Source organism: Hypanus sabinus, chromosome 10 (genome assembly GCF_030144855.1).
Source record: "Hypanus sabinus isolate sHypSab1 chromosome 10, sHypSab1.hap1, whole genome shotgun sequence".
Classification (NCBI taxonomy): domain Eukaryota; kingdom Metazoa; phylum Chordata; class Chondrichthyes; order Myliobatiformes; family Dasyatidae; genus Hypanus; species Hypanus sabinus.
The window spans coordinates 18793324-18806749 of record NC_082715.1 but is presented as its reverse complement, the minus strand read 5'-3'; the positions used below and the strand labels follow the sequence as shown (position 1 = coordinate 18806749).

The 13426-nt window shown below is 41.9% G+C and overlaps 1 protein-coding gene across 1 annotated transcript in view; it reads left to right on the top strand.

Moving 5' to 3' along the window:
* Positions 1–13426, top strand: part of cep85l (centrosomal protein 85, like) — a 317796-nt gene that overhangs the window by 124695 nt on the left and 179675 nt on the right. The window contains exon 3 of the mRNA XM_059981465.1: positions 10541–11364. Coding sequence (XP_059837448.1) covers positions 10541–11364 — 824 coding nt within the window. The remainder of the gene's footprint in view (positions 1–10540; positions 11365–13426) is intronic.

The following is a 13426-nucleotide window of genomic DNA, read 5'->3' as shown; positions in this document are numbered from 1 at the left end:
TTGTCCACTTGTTCCCCCCCCCCCCATTAATCTCCCTTCTGGCACATTACCCCTGCAAGTAAAAGAAGTGCTACACCTGTCCACTCACCTCTTCACTCACTTCCATTCAGGGCACCCAAACAGTCCTTCCAGGTGAGGCAACACTTCACCTGCAAATGTGTTGGAGTGGTTTACTGTATCAGGTGCTCCTGATGCAATCTTCCCTACACTAGTGAGACGGCATTGTCAAGTACACTCGCTTCATCCTTGGCAAGCAGGATTTCCCAGCGGCCAGCGATTTTAACTCCAATCCCTAAACTCATTCCAACATGTCAGTCCATTTCTGCCTCTACTGCCACAAGGAGGCCTCCCTCATGTTAGAGAAGCAACATCTCCTATTCTGTCTGGTTATCTCCCTACCTGATGGATTCCTCCAAATTCTGGTAATTTTCCCCCCTCCCTCTTCCCTCTTTAATTTTCCACTCTGCCCCCACTTAACTCTTCTCTTTTCTTCACCTGCCTATCACCATACATAGTTCCCTTCCTCCTTCCCTTTCCCCCACGGTCCACTCTCCTCTCTGATCAGATTCCTTCTTCACTATCCCCTTACCTTTTCACCTATCATCACCCAGCTTCTTACTTCCCCATTCACCTGGCTTCATCTATCACCTTTTAGCTTGTATTCCCTCCCCTGCCCCCACTTGCTTTCTTCCCCCTTCCTTTCCAGACCTGATGAAGGGTCTTGGCTCAAAACATCGACTTGTTTATTCATGTCCAGAGATGCCTGGGCTTTCATCCAGAGTGCAGAAGACAACGATCTGTTCAAATACAAAAAGAAATAATAAATAAATAAATAAACAAACAAACAAACAAACAAACAAACAAACAAACAAACAAACAAACAAACAAACAAACAAACAAACAATAAATATTAAGAACATGAGATGAAGAGTCCTTGAAAGTGAGCCCATAGGTTGGTTTTGGGTACATTTCAATGATGGAGCAAGTGAAGCTGGTTGAAGATATCTCCTTTGCTTCAAGAGCCTGATGGTTGAGGGGTAATAACAGTTCATGAACATGGTGGTGTGAGTCCTGAAGACCAGCCTTGTTCCTAATGTTAGCAGTGAGAAGAGAGCCTGTCCAGGGACGTAGGGGTCCCTGAGGATGGATGCTGCCTTCCTGTGACAGTGTTTTATGTGGATGAGCTCAATGGCGGGGAGCATTTTACCCGTGACGGATTGGGCTGTATCCACTACTTTTTGCAGAGTTTGCTGTTTGAGTGCATTAGTGTTTCCATGCCAGGCTGTGAAGCAACCAGGCAATTTACTCTCCACTATTCATCTACAGAAGTCTGTCAAAGTTTTAGATGTCATGCTGAACCTCCACAAACTCCTCAGGAAGCAGAGTTGCTGCCATGCTATATTTGTTATTGCACTTTACGTGCTGAGCTCAGGACAGGTCCTCTGAAATAATAACACTGGGGAATTTAAACATTGACCATTGGTGTCAAGTTCTGGCAGCAGCCTGAGCCAAAATAAGCAGAGATCTTTCTGTTCAATGTGAGCTAAGCTTGTTTATCATCTGCATCAGAGCTTTTCTTCAGCAAATTCAATGTGATGCAGGCTGCTGATATTTTTATTTTGGAACAAAGACTGCAATGTATTCTTCACGACAGGTATTTGAATACGTTCAGGCTGCAGGTGCAAATTTGAAAGAGTGAAAACCCACTTATGTATCTGTAAGTGAAAGCAGTCTCTATGGGAAATGTGGTGAGCATTGAGACAGAGACAATCCTACAATGGGAGGCTTTTCCTGCCCACGCATATAAGTAATGAACTATTGTTTTGCTGCACGGTACATTATGCGAAAAAAAAAAGAAGCACAGTGGCCTAATGTACCAATAAATCACAAAGGAAACAGCACTACATGAATGTACTGGCTCATTTTCATCGGGTCTCTCTGTTGCTGCTATTTTTTAAAATTGATTTCATCATTAAGGGTCCATTATGACATTTAACTAATTGAACAATGTCATAATAGAAAATTGTTGTAATTTCTTACATTATAACACTTAATTGCACTTTACTTGTTCGCCTTGAGGACTTGCCAAGAAGGCGAATGCTGCTACGCAAATGCAAGGTCTCTTAATTCCTGACGCAGTGTTCAGACGGTGCGTCAAAGAAAGCAGTCAAACTGAGTGAGAGGCATGGTGGCAACTGGGACGGAGGTCAGAGCTTTGATAAGAAATCATAATAATTAATGCCTCCTTGCCACACTACAGAGACGTGAATAAATTGGAATGTTCAGAGGATTATGTTTGGATTATCATTTCTTCCGGTGATACACTGTAATGACATTAAAAACTGCATGTTCATCTGCCAGGATTTGTAAAACAGCAGAAAGTGAATCATAATTTGCTCTTCATTTCTCCACAGGTTTTGCTGGAAATAAAAATGAGGGGAGGTGTAGGTTGGCTCCAAGCCCTTTACCTGTTCAGTACCATCAAGATCCACCCCACAGACAGAAGGCAAAGCCCAGAAACCAGTGAAGCCTAGACATTAAGTTGCATTTCATGCCAAGAGCAGTTTGCAATGGGTATCAAGGCCTTTGGGCACAACTCAAGTAACTTAGCATTGATCTATTTCCTCAGGAAGCTAAAGAACTTTAGCAAGACCCCATCAGCCCTTACAAATTTTTATTGGTGCACCACAGGAAGCTTTCTATCTGGATGCGTTACACCGATATACAGCAACTGCTCTGCACCTGAGTGCAAGAAGCCGCAGAGAGTTGGGAGGACACCTCAGCCCATCACAGAGACCAGCCTCCCCTCTATGAAATCAGTCTGCCTCAGCAAGGCATCCAGCATAATCAAAGACCACACTCACACCACCCCCCCCCCTTCTCCCTCATCAGGCAGGAAAATATAAAAGCTCAAATGTATATACCACTAGACTCAAGGACAGTTACTATCTCACTTTTACAAAACTAGTGAATAGTTCCCTTGTGTGATAAATTGGATTCTTAACCTTACAATCTACAATACCTCATTATGATCTTCTACCTTACTGTTTACATGCACTGCACTTTCTCTGTACTGTTAAGCTTTATTACGCATTGTTATTGATTTAAGTTATTCAACCTCAATGCATTGTGCCATGATTTGATCTGTATGAACAGTATGCAAGACAAACTTTTCACTGGATCTTGGAACATCTGACAATAGTAAACCAATTCCATTGATTCTTTGCACGTTGAGCAATGCCCTGTCAGCATGTGTTTAACAGTGAAGATCGATTTCTTGACCTGAACCTGCACAACCAACGCATGTATGAATGTAAATATGTTAGCCACTGCACGGGAATAAATAAAGTGCTATTAGTTTCATTGTGTGTTTAAAAATGGCCAATTAATGTAGTTGCCTTTAAGTAGAACTTTATTGCAACTGAAGAAAAACATGTTCAGAATCAAGTTTATTAACAATATTACTTGAAATGTGTTCTTCTACAGCAGCAGTTAAAATAAATAAAATCAAAGACATTAAAATTATTATAAATTACAAAATAAATATTGCAAAAGGAAAGGAATAATGAGTGTTCATGGATGGCAGTATGGACGAAGTGGTTTCTGAATACTTGAGTGTGGGTCAAGTATTGGTAGTAAGAAGAAAAAGGCATATTCTACCTGAGTTGATGAACTCCTGATTAATGGTATTGGTCCATGGCATAAAAAGATTGGGAGTCCCTATTCCAAAAGGTGAGGGTCGCTAATGATGAACGCCGCCTTCTTGGGACACTGCCTTTGAAGGATGTACTTGATGATGTGGAGGTGATGCTTGTGATGGAGCTGGCTGAATGTACAACCCTTTTCCGTCTCTTTCAATCCTGAGCTTTGGAGTCTCCAGTCAGAATGCTCTCCACAGTACATCTGTAGAAATTTTCAGGAGTCCTTGGTAAGATACCAGATCTTCTCAAATTCTAATGAAGTGGAAACACTGGCATTTCTTCTTTAAGAATGCATCAATGCGTTGGGCACAGCATAGCTTCTCTGTGATATGGACACCCAGGAATTTGAAGCGGCTCCCTCTTTCCATTGGTGACCCCTCATTGAGGACTGGCGTGTTCTCCTGACTTCCTCTTCCTGAAGTCCACAATTAATTCCTTGGTCTTGCTAACAATGAGTGTGAGGTTGTTGTGACAGCGTTCAAACCAGCCAATCTACCTCAATCCGCTTCACCACCTTGTTGTTATCTGAGATTATATCAGCAACAATAATGGTGAATTTATAGGTGCCAGTTGAGCCGTGTTTTTTTACGACACAGTCGTGAGTGCAGGGAGTGCAGAGTAAACCAAGCTCGCATGTTTGAGGTGTGCCTGTGTTGATTGTCATTGAGGAGGAGCCATTATCGCTGACAGTAATCTTCCGAAGAGCAAGTCAAGTACCCAGTTGTAGATGGAGGCACAGATGCCCGGCTTTAGAAGCTTGGGGGATGATAGTATTGAACTTCAAGCTGTAATTGATAAATAGCAGCCTGACATAAGCTATACTATAGTCTAGTTGCTCCACTCACTTGCCCATCCATTGAGATGTTCCTACAAGCAATGATCTCACTTTAAGGACTCTTTATCTTGTTAACTCATGCTCTTCTTATTTATTACTATATATTTAAATTTGCATTTGCACAGTTTGAAGTTTTCTGCACTCTGGTTGATCTTTCATTGATCCTGTAATAGTTAATATTCTAAAGATTTGCTGAGTATGCCCACTAGAAAATAAATCTTGGGGTTGTATGTGTGATATGTATATACAGTATGTACTTTGTTAATAAAATTTACTTTGAACAAAGCAAAGCAGAGAGCTAGTGAGATTATGTACCGATATTTCTTGTAGATACAGTGAATCTGTTTTTTTAAAGTAGTCAGTCTTATATGGGCCAAGGCTGCTGTGGAGCTCTCTGACTGCTTTGCTACACAGGGTTAAAAAATGCCAATTTATGTGATAAACAGAACATTAGTGAAATAACTGATAGAAATAGAGTCAGGGGCCGAAATTAATGATGTTCTCATACCTGAACAAACAGCAGCTCTTGGGTTAACCACACGATGGCAATCTTAAACAAGTGTGCTGCTAAACTGCTCAGCATTATTATCCTTGGAATAAACAGAATTTTCCACTGAGGGTGATAGGTCTCATTACATTGCATGTTTTTGACTTAATAATAATCAATAACTTTTTAAATAGATTTTAAGTTTGCACTAATTAACTCTTTTCATTGCTCACCATTATCTATCTTCTTTATCTTCACAGACAGTGACTTAAAGGGCTGGTCTGTGAATCAGGTTCACTATTATTTTCCTTCCTTTCGCTCTTGAAAAATACTGCGGCTGAATTTTCCGTTCAGTTGGAAGGGCGACAGCTCTGGCACGCAAAGCCCCACAATCATATGTGCTATTCCTCCCTGGTTAGCATCCCGATTCTGTAATCCTACTTGTGGCTCACATCCCTTTCACCCTTAGCAGCCAAAAATCTATTAATCCCAGAGTTAAGATTAATAAACTTAACTATTCTTTGCAGTGAAGTGTTTTGAACTTCTATTCCTTATAGCAGTTGGCATTATGCTTTACAGTGTCAGTTGTAACATCAGCGTTCAATTCCAATGGCTGTCCTGTAAGTTCTCCCCTTGGCCGCAAGTGACTCCTCTCGGTGCTCCGGTTTCCTCCCACATCCTAAAGACGTACAGGTTAGGGTTAGGAAGTTGTGAGAATGCTATGTTGGAACCAGAAGCGTTGTGACACTTGTGGGCTGCCTTAGACCACCTAGACTATGTAGGTCTGTGCCGCTAAACAATGCCTTTCACTGTATGTTTTGACATTTCAATGTAGCTGTACCAAATAAAGCTAACTTCTCTCTTCAAGTGCATTTCTTGACTTTTCAAAGACCATATCATTTCCTCTTTGGACAGGAGCAGAATCATTTTTTCTCTCTCCCTAACTACCCTCACCCCAATCACACTGAAAATTTTGACTAGCCTATTCTGTAATTTCAACCACACCTTAAGCCCTGAAATCGAGAAGTTGCTCCATGCCACCATTTTGCTTGCTGTTAAAGTAATGCTGTGCGTCACACTGAAGCTGTTTGTGAAATTCAAACTGGAGGTGAGAACTTCATGAAACAGCAGTGTTGGGCTTCCTGTGTGGCATATTCTGAATCTGAAGTTGTAGGATTTATTGTGAGGTTCCCTGGTGATGTGTGGTGATTTCTTGCCATTGTGATGGTGTATCACAGAGGGGGGCATCTTTGCAGTCTGATTTACCCTGTCAGGCAAACTGACTAGCAACATATCTTCCTAGCTTCAATATGTTATCGGGAAACTAACCAAACATTGGAGCTAAGACCTTCCTGCTCTCCGTTGCTATTTTAATGTCATTCCCTCATTTCAGAATTTTTTATTGAGCTAATTTAGAATAGAGTTATTGGGTGTACAAATTATGGAAATTTTAGGAATGAAAATACCTTCATCTTTAAATATTTGGGCAAAGATCACCGCCCATCCTTTGCAGGTGCCATGCAGTAGATGAGAGCCAACATCTTTGCAACTCTACCCCAGGTTGCTGTCTGCCACAAGCTTTTGGGAGTAGTAGATCTGGATGGAGTTTTTAAAAATATCTTGTTTTATATTTATTTATTGAGATACAGGCAGAATAGGCCCTTCTGGTCCGAGCTGCTCCACCCAGCAATCCCCGATTTAATTCTGGCCTATTCATGGGGACAATTTACAATGACCAATTAACCTACTAACTGGGATGTCTTTGGACTGTGGGAGTAAACCAGAGCACCTGGGGGAAACCTGTGGGGTGACATGGAGGACATACAGAGCCTTACAGGCAGTGGTGGGAATCGAACCTGGATCTCTGATTAACATTGAGCTAATCACTACACTACCGTGCTGCCTCAAAGTTGGGGTGGGGTCTGGAATCAATGAGCTGCTAAAAGCAAGCTGAAGGAGCTGCAATTTAATTATCCTGGGAGGATTAGTCCTGAAACCAGACTGAAGCACCAAGTGGATTACAATCTTCTTGCCAGACGCTCGTTATTCCTATCTTCACTGGTCTCCAGTTACGACCTGCAGTCATGAGGTTCCTGCATTAGGAAATCATTCAACCACTGCTGGACTTGAAAAGGATCTGATAGACCTTGTAGGCAAAAACTCTGGAAGTGTGTGTGACAGTTCAATTTTTCCATAAGCATCTAATTCCTTCATTATTACAACTCAGTGATACATGTTCCTATTTCAAATATTGATTGCTGAAATTGCTTTAAACGCTTAAGTACATTTAATCAAAAAGTGACAGAAAACTGCAGGTAGTGGAACTTGAAAATAAAAACAGAAAATGCTGGAACCATCCGAAAGATTAGCCCAGCAGCTGCGGACAGAGGGGAGAAAGAATAAATATTTCAGGTCACTGACTTTTCACCAGACCTTTTAGAATGAGCAAACAATAGGGTTTTCAGTTGCAGAGGAAGGGGAGGGCTGGAGGTGGCAACCAGATGGCATGCATACTGCTGATGTTTCCCTAGAGAGGATGGTGACTATTTGTTAGTTGTAACTGTTGGAATAAAGAGAGGAAAAGCAAGAAGGCAGTAGTGAAATGCAGAACTATTACTAGAAACCAGAACCTAAAGGGACCATTGAAAATGGGCATCTAGTCAGGTAGAATCTGTGGCGAGAAACAAACTGAGCTGGGGTTATGGTAGGATGAGCTCGCAATGGGGCTAACTAATTCTGACACAAAAAGAAAAGGCATCAATCGCTACTTGGAAGGAATGTTTGAGTCAAGGTTAAGTTTATTGCCATCTGACTGTATAGGTAGTACTATGCAAAAGTCCTAGGTACATATTTATAGCCAGGGTGCCTAAGATTTTTGCACAGTAAAGAAAAACTAATTTCATGGCATATGTGAATGATGATAAACTGGCTTCTGATATGAGCCTCTTTTGTGGACTGAGAGTGGGAAGGGGGCAAGGAGAAGGGAATTATGGTTGGGAAAAGAGGAAGGGAGAGGGGAGGGAACAGGAAGCACCAGAGAGACATTCTGTAATGATCAATAAACCAATTGTTTGGAATCTAATTATATAAAAATTTAATTCTAAATGCACGTAGTAAAGCACAGCACAGGTAAACAGTAATCAGTGCAGTAAACAGCCTGTTGACCTAGTGGCAGGAACATGGTGGTGGCAGGGTATTCATTACTGTTACAACCTGAGGGAAGAAGCTGTTACACAGTCTGGTGGTCCTAGTCCTGATACTTTTGTACATCCTTCCTGATGGTAGTGGGTCAAAGAGTTTGTGGGATGGGTGGTGGAGATCCTCAGCAATGCTCTGGGCCCTTCAACTACAGTGCTCCTGGTACATGTCATAAATGGGAAGGGAGGCCCTGATGAACCTCTTGGTGGTTTTTATTGTCCTCTTTAGGGTCTTGTGTTCTGATGCCTTGCAGCTTCTGTGCCTCACAATGATGCGGCCAGACAGGAAGCTCTCGATGGTGCTCCTGTAGAAAGTGGTTGGAATGGAGCTGGGGAGCCTTGCATGCCTCAGTCTCCTCAAAGTGTAGATGCTGCTGCATCATAGCACAGCAATAATACTTTGGTGCACCATTCCATGCCAAACAATCCCATTTGATGCATTGATGCAGGGTTTTGACCCAAAACATTTAAAGTTACTTTCTCCAGTGCTGCTTGACCCATTGATTTCCTCCAGGATATCATTGTCCCAGCTTCCAGCATCTGTCCTCTGTTGTGTCTCCTTAGGTCTTTCCATGAATTGCCTATACAAATACTTGTCTATCTCTTACACAAAAAGATTGTACCTGTTCCAATATCCCATCAAAAGTTCAAAGTAAATTTATTATCAGAGTAGATATATGTCACCATATGCATCCCTGAGATTCATTTTCTTGGGGGGATGCTCAATAAGTCCAATAACCATAAAAGACAGCACCAACCGCTCTCTGTCAGTCTGAGTGGAAAATTGTTTCCTTCGGAACACTTAATAATCTCCTTTTCACCTTAAACTTGTGCTCACTTGCTTTTAATGCTAAGGAAAATGATTCAGACTGTCTACCCCACCCATGTCTCTCTTTATTTTGTATACTTTTTTATGTATCTTGATTTAATATACATCTGTAGAAATTTTCCAGTCTTTGGTGACACACACAATTTCCTCAAACACCTAATGAAGTGTTGCCATTGACATGCCTTTGTGATGGGGTGGCAAGGTTAGTGGTTAGCACAACACTTTACAGTAGCAGGGACCTGAGTTCAATTCCTGCCCTGCCTGTAAGGAATCTCCCTGTGACCGTGTGGAGTTCCTCGGGGGTGCTTCTGTTTCCTCCCACTGTCCAAAGATGTACTGGCTGGTAGGTTAATTGGTCTTTGTGAATAGTCACTGGGGTTAAATTAGGGGTCACTAGGCGGTATGGACCAAAGGCTGGAAGGACCTTTTCTGTGCTGCATCTTAATAGGTAAACAATAAAATAGATATGTTGGGCCCAGGGTAGATCTTCTGAGAGTGAGATGTTGATACCTAGGGTCATGAAGCTGCTCACCTTTTCCACCAGTGACTGCTGAATGAGGATTGGTGTGTGTTCTAAACACGAGATTCTGCAGCTGTTTTGGGCAGCTTTGACCCTGAGAAGGGACTCAGCTCGAAATACCAACTGTTTATTTGTTTCCATAGCTACTGCTTGCCTGCTGAGTATTTTGTTGGAGTTAGTTCTCCCAAATTCCCTGACCTGAATCAATTCCTTGATGTTGCTGACATAAAGTGCAAGGTTTTGTTGCAACATCACTCAACCAGCCAATTTATCTCACTCTTTACCACCTCATTACCATCTAAGATTCTGACAAAAACAGTGATGTCATTGGCGGGTTTATAGATGGCATTTGAGCTGCGATCAGTGTACAGAGAGTAGAGCAGTGGATTAAGCTCCACTCCTCTTCTAACATCAGCTTCAGAGATAGATATCACAGGGTCACCAGATGTGGGGGTTTGCTGTGGACGAAAAGAGATGCAGTCAAAATAGCTGTCGGAACATGTGAATATTGTTCACAAACCTATGTCCCGTAATGGAGATTACGAGGTCAAGGAAGGGAAAAGCAGAATCCGGTACCATGGGAAGTTGAAAGCAGGATGAAAACTAGCAACAAAAGTACAGTAATGGATTTTTTGACTTTAGGTGCATGAAGCAACACTAGTAGAATCATTTGTGTACTGGGTGGGAAACTGCTGTGTGAAGAGGTATGTAGAAAGTAGGTCTGAAAGAAACACTTTACCACAAAACCCAGACAAAAGCAGGCATGGACCAGGTCAGGCAACTTCTCAATGACACTCTCCAAGTCTGGAAAAAAAATAAATGGAATTGAAAGAGAGGTTGGTGAATATAAGAAAGAATTCAAAAGCTATATTTATTCCATAAAAATGTGTTCAATGTGCTTTGCTTTCAGCTGGAGTTGAATGCATTTATTTACTGCTCTATTTCACTATTTCTTTTTCTTACTTTTCTAGAGCACTCAAGTGGAATATCATCCTTCAAACCAATCCGATCACACGTTGCCATCCCTACAGCCCATGTCATGCCTTCTACCTCTAATCCCTCGCTAAGCAGACTTGGGGAAAAGGATGATGGAGCTCCCTGTACTAAAGTGAACCTTTCCAAGATGTTGCCTAGCAAGTCACAAAATGTTTTTACTCGGAACCCATCCTTGGACATGAAGGACCCCCGACCCATCAGGAAATGGTCGTCCCTCTCCAAGCTCAATGGAACGGGGAAGGAGAGTCCTGACTGCGAGTTTGCTGGCAATGGAAACTCTGCAAACTGTATGGCCACTGTAACAAATTTCAATGTTAAGCCTAGTACATATGGGGAAACTGAGCTGGACAACTTTACATATCGCAACAGAGAATGTTCAAAAACCCAGGAAACAAAGCGATGGGATACATCTACCAAAGAGTTCTGCCAGAGCCAGTATCCCATTTCTGATGGGCAGTACAAATTTGAGAGTTTTTATAATGCTGCAGGTGACTCCTCTTTGTCATCATCCTCACCCAGCAAAAAGCGTTCAGACTTACCACTCAGTGCCTTGACTGCAACCAAAGCCATCCCAGACGACCTGGAGACTTACAGACCGAGACGTGGCTTTATGTCTTGGGAACACAAGCCCGCCTGTGGCGCAACAACTCCTTCTTCTCTGAGGACTCAGCGGTGGCTTAGTGACCAGATGCAGGCCACTGCTCTTGGCCTTGGCCCCACTGAAGACTCTTGTGCATTTACAGGTTGGCAGCAGAAACAGCCGCAGGAGCAGCTGAGGCAAGAAACCGATCAGAAGCAGGTAAGCATTTAATATCTGTTTCTTTGCATAATGCACCTGGAGTGTACTGAAATAAATGAACTGCTTGAGTATCATCAACAGAAATATGTTTGCTTTTGGGAATTTTTGTATTAACATGTTTTTCTCCGAAAATAAAAATCAGAATACTATGGTCTTGTCTACAGTTCCTAGTTTGGTTATGAGAAAGATATGAGAAGCAGTTTGTGAAAATCCTTCTTGCTTACTCTTTTACCTTTGCTGAGATTTACAACAGCCTCAGCCATGGAATATTTTTCATAAGTTACACTGTTCAAAACAAAGTTCAAAGGGAATTTATTATTGAATCAAGTATACAGTATGTCACCATATACTACCCTGACATTCATTTTCTTGCAAGTAATACTAAGTGGGACAAAAGAAAAACTACACACAAGGTCCGACATCCAATGTGCAAAAGACAAACTGTACAAATTTTTAAAAACTAATAATAATAAATAGGTAATACGGAGAATTTGAGTTGTAGAGTCCTTAACAGTGAGTCCATAGATAATGGAATCAGTTCTGTGTTCTGGACGTTTCCATAGTTATCTTTAAAAATAATATTTATCAACATCTTTCACTGATTTAAGATCTGGATGCTAAATTTAAAATCAGGTTAGCAAAAGCAATGAACAGTCCAGTTACAAAAATGTGCCATTAGCTGTCCTGAACTTTATAGTTCACTCAAACTTTGCTCCCCAAGATATCTGTAAATTCATCACACAGTTCTCTTGCTGAACATTGAAGACTTCCGTTTGATGTCTAGAATTTGCTCAAAAGCAACACCCAAGCCTCTGCAATTGCCTCCAGAGGGGTATAAGCTAAGGGAGCACTTCAGACAGGATTCCTACTCTTGAATGACATGTTCAAAGTCAAGATCAAGTGAAACGTGAACATGCTGTGCTGCAATACTCTTCACAAATGCAGATTATGAACTAGCCTCAGATATGAAGAAACTCTCTTGGGCAAGCACTGCAAAGTTGGTTTAACACTAATGGAATTACACACCAGCACATAACAACTAGAAAAGCAGAGAAAATGGAGAACATTATTAGACCTCACACCCCAACCCATGGTACTGACTGCAGTGGCCTCATTGCCTAGTTGAATGCTAGTTCCTTTGTAGGATGCCGTGCAGTATTGTTTTAAGGTTGACAATTCATCTGTGTAATCCAGTTAACAGAACATTGAATTAAAGTCCTCCCTGCCTTTGGAACAGTCTGCTTAACTATAAGAAGATAGTGATTATTAGTTGAACACCTAAGCTAAATTTTCACAGTGGAGAGTATCCTGACTGGTTGCAACACAGCCTGGTATGGGAACACTAATGCCAAAGCCTTTAAAAAGTGCTGAATACAGGCCAGCACCCCCCCCCCCCCCACTATTGAGTATATCTACAAGGAGAGCTGCACAAACCTTGCTCCCTGCTTGCTGCTGCCATCAGGAAGAAGGTACAGGAGCCTGAGGTCCCACACCACCAGGTTCTGGAACAGTTATTACCCTTCCTGATAATAGATTGTCTGCATCCATTTCTGGTCATTGTTCCTCAGACATATGTTGAAGACCTAAGAAGGCATAGGGAAGATTTGAATAGTTCAAAGGATGAGGAATTTCTATATTGTAGATAGATTTGAGAAGCTGTGAATATTTCCTTAGCTTCAATCCTCACTTTTCAAAGGAAGCTAGACACCAATCGTAGCATTACTTGGATGGAGTTGGAGAACATGATTGACAGGATTGCTGCTGCAAGAGTCAGCATGGGTTTGATAGGCCGAATGAACTTTGTACTTAGGACTGTGAGGCGAAGCACATCCCCAATGCAGTATTTAGGTTTGTTGATGACACCGCTGTCATTGGCTGTGTCAAAGGCAATGGCAAATCAGCACGTAGGAGAGAGATTGAAAATCTGGCTGAATGAGGCCACAACAACAACCTCTTACTCAATGTCAGCAAGACTAAGGAGCTGATTATCACCTTCAGGAGGAGAAACCTACAGGTCCATGAGCTGGTCCTCATCAGGGAATCAGAGGAAGAGAAAGTCAGC